This window comes from Papaver somniferum, chromosome 6 (assembly GCF_003573695.1).
Source record: "Papaver somniferum cultivar HN1 chromosome 6, ASM357369v1, whole genome shotgun sequence".
NCBI lineage: Eukaryota > Viridiplantae > Streptophyta > Magnoliopsida > Ranunculales > Papaveraceae > Papaver > Papaver somniferum.
In genome coordinates, this window is record NC_039363.1 from 93,251,460 (window position 1) to 93,260,604 (window position 9,145).

At 38.0% G+C, this 9,145-nt stretch overlaps 1 protein-coding gene across 1 annotated transcript; it reads right to left on the reverse strand.

Annotated features, from left to right (window-relative positions):
* Nucleotides 1-208: 208 nt before the first annotated feature.
* On the reverse strand, nt 209-6,176 carry LOC113291102. The gene is made up of 8 exons (XM_026540673.1): nt 5,255-6,176; nt 4,987-5,151; nt 3,729-4,904; nt 2,567-2,830; nt 2,045-2,518; nt 1,821-2,009; nt 1,505-1,675; nt 209-1,407 (listed from the first exon to the last, which is right to left on the reverse strand). The coding sequence occupies exons 1-8, from the start codon at nt 6,174-6,176 to the stop codon at nt 209-211; spliced, it is 4,560 nt and encodes a 1,519-aa protein (XP_026396458.1).
* Nucleotides 6,177-9,145: the final 2,969 nt, after the last annotated feature.

Here is a 9,145-nt window from a genome sequence, read left to right on the forward strand (position 1 = left end):
TGAACTGCAGTGACTTCAATGTTTGATTAGTGGAGGTGTACAACTAGAAATTAGAAAGTATCTAGCATGTAATGGTGGCAATCAGGCGGTTTGTGCAGGTCAAGGATTCGAATGTGCTAATTCCTCAAGTTGGAATTTAGCTTCTACAAGTAACAAAAAATGCGTGCTCATTTGATTTATTACACATCACTAACATAAATACGTACACTCATGGTCGGATGTTCCTAGACATAGTCATATCTGTCTCCATATACTGATCAACAATTAATGGCACAGGATACAGGTCTACCGTCTCAAGTACGTCACTTTTCTCTTTATCATGACTTGGTTTACGATAATCAGTACTCCCAGGTGTCTGTGTCTCTAGCGTCCTTATCAAACCTTCTAGCTCCACTGCTACTTCTACCTTCTTAGGCCTTTCTTTACCTTCGATGTTTAGACATTTTTCTGCGAGCTTTGCAATTATAACAATTTGATCCTGTCTTCCCTCCTTCGAAACTCGAGCATCAAGAAGCTCAAACAGTCTTCTATCTCCCAATAACGAAATGAAATACGTTGTAAAATTTCGTTGTTCTTCAGATCTTTCAAGATTTAGTGGTTTTTCTCCTGTTAAAAGCTCAACAAGAACAACACCGAAACTGTAAACATCACTCTTTTCTGTTAATTGACCGGTATGGAAGTACTCTGGATCCAGATATCCAATGGTGCCCTGTACTAGTGTGGTAATTTGGGTTCGATCCAACGGAACCAACATTGACGCTCCAAAATCTGATACTTTCACAGTGTAATTTTCGTCCAAAAGTATGTTGGTCGACTTCATATCTCTATGGATAACTGGTATAGATGGTGAAGAGTGCAAATACCCAAGTGCGGAGGCAGTTTCAGCTGCGATCCTCAAGCGACTTTCCCAGGAAATGGAAGAAACTCCACCAACCTTGTGATGGATATGGTGGAAGAGGGTGCCATTGGAAACATATTCATACACCAGCAATGGAGCTTCAGTTTCCAAGCAACAGCCCAATAGTTTTACGACATTCCGATGGTGAATTTGAGTTAGAATGACAACCTCATTGATGAATTGCTCAATCTGGCTTTGGTCAACTATTTTAGACTTCTTAATAGCAACAACCGGATTATCAAATAAAATTCCCTTGTAAATCGTACCAAAGCCTCCTTGTCCCAGTATTAGATTCTTGTTGTAATTGTTGGTGGCTTTTTCTAGTTGCTTTGCTGTAAATATCTGCATTAATTCCATACCATTTTCATGTGAGCCTATTTGTAGTTGTAGTTGTAAACCACCATTCTGTTGAAAGAATTTCTCTTTAAGCTTGGTTAACTTCCTTTCCTTGATAGCCATGAATAACCAAGAACTAGCAATGACTAAAGACACAAAGGCTACCCCTATACCTGCACATTCAACAAGAGCCTTTTCAATGAGCTAAAGTAGTTGAAACGAACTAAAATATGTGTATCAGTCTATGGTAGCAAGGGGTATCGATCATACCAATAACAACTTTTATGATAGAAAATTCTCGATTCTTGAGTGTACAACCACTTCCATCTTTCCTTCCATCACCAGAACTGCCTTTTGGACAAGCACAACTGAAACTCCCAACAATATTTGTGCAAATGCCTTCACAAGGGTTGTTTGTTGGATCTTCACACTCGTTAACGTCTGCCGAGCCGCTCACAATCACGAATAAATAAATCATCAAGTAGAAAAAATGAAGAAAATTAAGGAAATATAACTGGTACAAAAATGAAATGGTCAACTAGTTCTGTAGTAATAATCATGCTCATATCAAATAAAGTGGTGTTACCTTGGCATCCAGGGCTGAAATAAGGATTCCCCTCATAACCTTTATTGCAAGAACAAAGATATCCAAGACCGTTGTCGGAATTGATACAGGAACTATTGTAGTCCTGATGACATGCAAAAGCGGCCAGGTCTTTCTGTGCTTCTTCACACGTCTTCTTCCCTATTGCCCAATTAAGCACAACAGGTATTGGTACATCTTTATTCCCTTGTAAACTAAGGAAATATTTTTGGGAGGTTTTAGAAGATCAGTTGCTGGATTGAACTTGTAAAGGTCTTGCTCAGCCATGAATATAGAGCTACAAGGATTGAAAGACCAGACCTCTGTATGATTATGCGGGCTGGTAGCCAAACCTATAAAACTTGTTTGCCCCTTGGGCAATTCAATTTTGCAACACCCACTGCCAGTGCAAGAACCTTCTTGATCCAACACGTTTTCCCTACTATCACATTTTGGTACACACCGTCTTGTATAATTTTTGACATGATCAGCCGTAATGGCAAATGCAGATGTATGACAGCCGACTGCGAAGACTCTGTTTTTGGTTTCCGAAAATGTAAATGGGCTCCCAGAAAAATTAACATACACGTAGTCTCTTGAATATGTCACCAAAACACCAGATTTACTGTAACATGTGGTGGTTTGCCAGGTTTTAAGGCGAATTTCTGATTCTGATATGCTTAGAATTTCAAGGTCAAATTCTATAGCACCACTCATGAGAACGAAAAACTGTTGAGCAAAACCTGCACCGGATAATAAGAATGGTTTTGGAGGATCATAAGTGGCATTGCAGTTAATGGTGAAACCATAACTCCCAAGTGCGCTATCAATGGAACACTCGCTATCAGATGATGATGATATCATTCCAAATGGGTAAGGAATGCTAACGTCCCCGCATGTAGATTGACAACCAGGCTTTGTCTGAAAGAATGACGATGATGAAAACATGGATGTTGTCCGGCAACAAATGATTATCATCATCAGTTGGAATAAGAATCGTAGAAACATTATTACTTTCTTTTAAATCGTACTAGTTGTGATTGTTGGGGCTGAAGTGGTGGTGAAATTTTTTGGAGACTAAACATATACAGGTAATGGTTTGACCTGAACTTTTATCAGGTACTACGGTAGCTTATAGTATATTATTAGACGAGGGCTGGAAACAAGCTAGACGTCGGTCTCGACTATGGCATGGCAAGAGCCAGGTAGAAGGTTTAGACCAATTAGACGCAGCTGTTCGAACTTCATAGGGTCACAAAAGTTTATTTATTGGACGAGAAGGTATTAAGATTCAACAAGGTTTGAACTTTGAACTTTTTATTTTGATCTAGTCCATAGATCCATTTAAATAAACTACTATCTTTGAGGAAGATGATAATGCAAATATAACATTTTCATGGAAGCCGGCCATTAACTTAAATCCTCCTCTTTTATTAAGTGCCGCAATTCTTTCTTCGATACTTTTATTCTTCTGCTGATTGTGACTTAAATGTCATATTTTTCTCCAATTTAACTACGATTTCATTCTGTTTACCAAAACAAAAACAAAAAAAACTACGATGTCATTCTAATTGGTAGTTGAAGTCTTGGTCAGGCCAAAAGCAGTCAACTTTACCTTTCTTTCTCCGTTGAAAGAAACAAGAAATACTCAAAAGCACCTGGCCCTCCGTAAGCTGACCAGTGGAGTACGGATGGTGGAAGGATTCAAAGAAACTTACATATTCATTGCCTGTCTATTACATTCTCCCCGTTACGGAGAGCACTCATAAATGAAACAAATTGGTTGCATTCTAACAATTACAAGGAGCATCCATATCAATTTTGATTTCGCATATAGCTAATTTGTTGTTTGATACAAAGTATACAACATAGCCAGAAAAAGGAAAAATCAACAATCAAACAATGCTTAACCACCACGACCTATTGACACTATGGTACTGCTGTTGTCCGGACTATATTGTCCAGAATCAAAGACGGTGGAATAGATCATTGGCACGCTACACAGATCCGTTGGTTCTGACGGTACCAACCTCGTATGACCTTTATGACTTGCTATTTTGTCAAGCTCCGCTACAACTTGTTTCATTGTAGGTCTAACTTCACTCTTCAATGCAACACATCTTTTTGCAAGCTCCACAACGTCAAGGATTTGCTCCCTGTTTTCCTCGTTAAACACTTGAGCGTCAAGAAGTTGAAATAGAGCATTTTCATCTTCCATTTTTGAAACGAAAAATGATGCAAGATTTCTTTGCTCTTCAGATCTCTCAAAAGAAACAGGCTTTTCTCCTGTTAATAGTTCAATCAGAACAACGCCGAAACTATAAACATCACTCTTCTCCGTCAACTGACTGGTCTTGAAGTAGTCAGGATCCAAGTATCCTAAGGTCCCCTGAACGAGTGTCACTATTTCGTTTTGATCCAAAGGGATCAACCTTGATGCTCCAAAATCAGATACTTTTGCAGTGTAATTTTCGTCTAGTAAAATATTAGCCGACTTGATATCTCTGTGAATGATTGGTGTAGAAGCGGCAGAGTGCAAATATGCAATTGCACTGGCAGTTTCAGTAGCAATCCTCAAACGGTTATGCCATGAAATCGAAGATGCCTCGCTTTTATTGTAATGGATATCTTGAAAAAGGGTGCCATTTGAGACATACTCATAGACAAGCAAAGGAACTTTAGTCTCTAAACAACACACCAAGAGTTTTACTACATTTCGATGATTAATCTGAGTTAGAATAATAACCTCATTTATGAATTGTTGAATCTGACTCTGGTCAACTATTTTGGATTTCTTAATGGCTACTTCCCGGTTATCTGATAAAATTCCCTTGTATACTGTACCATAGCCTCCTTCTCCCAGCACCCGACTTTTATCATAATTGTTGGTTGCCAATCCGAGCTCTTGTGCTGTATAGATCCTAGTTGATTCAACACCACCTTCGTCTGTGGGTATATTTTGTTTTAGCAGCAAACCCCCATTTTTCTCGAAGAACCTTACCTTGAGTTGCATCTGTTTTCTTTTCCTTATGGTCAAGTATAACCAAGAAGCACCAACTAGTAAAAACAGTAGTCCTAGGCCAATACCTGCGGATTTACCGTTCATGTATTTATTTAAGTAATTATTGGGCACATGTAAAATTAGCAAAGTGTAGTGGAAATTAATTACCAAGAGTAAGCTTTAGTATTGGAACTGCTTGTTTCATAACGCAACCACGCCCATCCTTTCTCCCATCTCCAGGACTGCCGATGGGACAAGAACATATGTAACTCCCTTCTGTGTTGGTGCAAATCCCTTCACAATTGTTGTTTGGATCTTCACACTCATCTATGTCTGTTTTCAAGCAATCACGCTGCTTAGTTCATTTGTATGCTTAATCAAATTAAGATGAAAAAAAACATTGTAGGTGAAAAGAATTATACACTCGGCTAAGTACCTTGACATCCAGGACTGAGGTAAGGATTTCCTTCGTAACCATCATAGCAAGTACAACGATATCCATGATTGTTATCAGAATTGATACACTTGCTGTTGTTTTGGCACGCGAAAGTGCCCAAGTCTGTCTCTGCTTCTTCACACGTCCTATTCCCTATTTCCCAATCAATAACAATTGGCATATATTTTCCTTTAGCAATAAAATCAGTGGAGGGAAGTAGAAGAACAGATGCACGGAAGGTGTACTGATCTTGCTCGGCCATTAATGTGTAACCACAATGATCAAAAGACCAGATTTTTGTGTGGTTATCATAGCTGAAAACTCTTGCACCGAATAGATTTGTTCCCTTGGGAATTGTCAACTGGAAACAACCGCTTCCAGCACAAGATCCTTCTATAATTGCTTCGCTGCTATCACATTGGGAACTGCATAGGCTTGAGTACTGGTGTTCACTGTTGTTACGATCCACACTGATACCTAAGAAAGAGTTGGCTGTATCACACCCGATAGAAAATAATCTGTTTTTGGTGTATGAGAATGTAAAAGAAGTGCCATTCAGACTGTACGCTATTATGTTCTTTGCACGACCAGGAGGCTCACTCCCTATCAGCACCCCGGACTCGGTGAAACAAGCTGTGGCTACCTGGTTACTTCTAACTCGGATTTCGGAATCTGATATACTTAAAATTTCAATATTTCCTGTGCCTAGGAAGGGTTTCGGAGGATCATAAGAAGTATTGCAGGTTATACCGTATCCATACCCAACTCCATTAATGGAGCATTCTTCCCCACCTGCAGCATCATATATACCAAACGGATAGGGCACCCAGGCTTTATCTGGACTGCTAATGATGTAGTAACCGCTTCCAACCCTACAAACATTAACAGGCTCCAACAGAAGATCACTTGGACTGATAGCCATTTAGGCATAATTAGTAGATTATACCGCTCCGTTCTCTTTCTTAGAAAAAAGAGAGATGGCATTAACATTCAGATATCGTATAGTTGAATGGGTTGATGAGTTCAATTTGTAAAAAATTTCATATATGAAATGAAATTTGAAGGGAATCTGATTTTGAGTTCTATTTTTTTTTTGTCGGAGGAGCTAGACTGACTGGTAGATGATGCCAGGACATGCGTATTCACTTGACCGTTGACCTAAGACTCCACCTGACTGACTAAATCAACCTGCGAATACGGCCTTCAGGTTTGTATACCCGTTGCTGCTAATAGGGTACCCATTTGTTTAGGGCGTACCATTCCGAAGGTGAAGAATATTTTGTCCTATACAAAATTTGGTACATCCTGGAATAAATTGGTACCTCCTATTATTGTCTATCCTGAATAAGAAAAGATGAAAGCAATTAACGTGCGAAGGTGCATATGCATCTGCACGGCTCTACCTTTACAGTAAAGCCGTATTTGACTTTGTATACGGTCTTTAAAATCTTTAGATTTTAATGATTGGGTTATATCGTATTCTCCTGAACTTTAAATAAAACTCAGGTTGAACTTGGGTTGTGTTTGATAACATGTTTGCCCATGAACAAGATGTTAGAGATTGTAGTCCCTAGAACATTTCCATGGCGTGTTTCAGAATTCAAGTTACCATGATTTCTGATGGAAATTCACTTGAAAATATATTGTACGTGGCAAGCATAACCACATTAAAGATTGAAAAATAAGATGAGGTCAACTGAAGATTGCTCGAATCAGTAAATGCATCCACCAGGTGTATACGACTCATTGGTTTAACCCTCGCCGAGGAATATTGACATCTGAATTTTAGCCTGGAAAGCTGTGGAGTAGCTCCCAATTCATTTCTTGCAGGTAGTGGTGGGTTTCATTAAATTATCCATACCAATGTCACAAAAATCCGAACTCACAACCAAAAAATTATATGTAGTATAGTGCACTTAGGATACCCTGTTAAAACACAGTGCAGTTTTGGGTCCTAACTTAGTTCTTTTTGGAGGAGGAATGACTACCTTATCCAAGCACCTCCGCACTTTGACGTGTGCATAATAAAATTGTCTATCTTTCCATATTCATATGGAATTTTATCTGACCTTTAAAGATTACTCTATTCACGGTATAACGAATTTAATAACGGAACCAGGAATCTATGTAGGGGTGGGTTAGAATAAAAATGTGCTACTAAACTTCTCAGGAGTAGTTAATTACAATAATGATAGGTGCAATAAAACCACCAAAAATACCTAAAATTAGAAATGGATCTAAACATTTATCTTAATGGGGAAAATTTCATTGACAAGCCTTTTGTATAAGGTATACATAATAATATTTTAGGCGGCTATACGCTGCTTCAAAATTTTGGAATTTTGTCTATTTCTTTGATTCATATTTCTCGAATTTTGTCTATTTCTTTAAAGAAATGACTGTCACATTTAAAAATACAATTGGCTAATATATCTAGAACTATCTATATATCTCTCATAGCCAAACTTACAGACATGTGTTTATCGAAACAAAAAACATAGAGAAAACGGAGAGAATGTTATATGCCACGCATTCAAGCAGATTATAAGACTGGGTCTAGTGGTGCTTCCCAGCCACTTCCCTACCCACTTTACACATCAGCCTGGAAAGGGTATGGGTGTTGCGGTTTTTCCCAGAGACTTTCTGGAGCGGTTAACTGTTAGCCGTTTTATGAGAAAAAAACAGACATTCATCCGTTCTTCATATAACGGTCACTAATCGTCCGTTTAATAGGAAACGGTTAATGGTTAACCGTTCTCTTTATTTTGACCGGTCAAAATCGATTGAACCGGCTAACCATTAGGCATTCCCCTATTTACCCTAAAACATCCAGAGAACTCTGTCGAGTTTTTTGGTTCTTTCATTTTTTTTTTCAGACACCAAGTTCTTCTTTTTCCCCTCCATTAAAAATAAAAAAACATCGTTTTCTTCCATTTTTTTGTTTGGGTTTGTGGAACAAAGGGTGCATTCGAAGTTGGAATTGATTTGAAGGCGTTTTGAAGGGGTTTTAACCACTCAATCCTTAAGGGTAAACTAATTTAACCTAAAACCCTACTTTCCGATTTCCTTTTCAATTAAGATTAATTGTGCAAGATTGATAGGTTACTAACACTAATCGAATGCCACACCTATTAGTTACTGCTTTGTGTTTGTTTAAAATTTAATTAACATCCCAAATTTTTGATACTTGTTCATGAACATGGTTGATTGGTTAGTTTTAGATGAACATGGTAGAATTGTAGTGACATTTGAGGTTAAATAATCCTAATTATGTATCCTAATTATGTTGCATGTCTCGTAATTTGGATAATACACAATTCATATCCCAAATTTATTAGTAAGATATGGTTTTGAGTATGGAATTAAGTTTTTCCTCCAAGAGGTTTACATTTGTTTGGTGATTTTCATACGTTTATATTTGTTTGTTTGGTGCATTTAGATAATGATATGGAGTCCCCGACGGACCAAAAGTTGTCCGTAAAAGATAAAGATGGTCATACATCCGGTATAGATGCACCGAGGATGAAAATGCAGACTAGTTGGGGAATCCTTAAGGATTATTATGATATCGTTGTATGTAATAATCCACGCGCACTTCAGGTATTAGATAATTGTGACTTTTCGAAGATATTTTCGTTTAATTTTAAGAATTCTGATGTGCAACTCACAAATGCTCTAGTAGCTAGATGGTGGCATACAAAACCAAGACTTTCCATTTCCTGGGATTGAAATAGGATTGACACCTTTAGACTTTGTAATGTTAACTGGAATTGCTATAGGTAAGGGTGAGCCTATAAATTACTCTAAGAGGTTAACCAGAGAATATTATGAAAGTTTAGATGATTTGTACTTTAGTGGTGTGATCGCCAACCTAAATAGTCCATCTGCAAA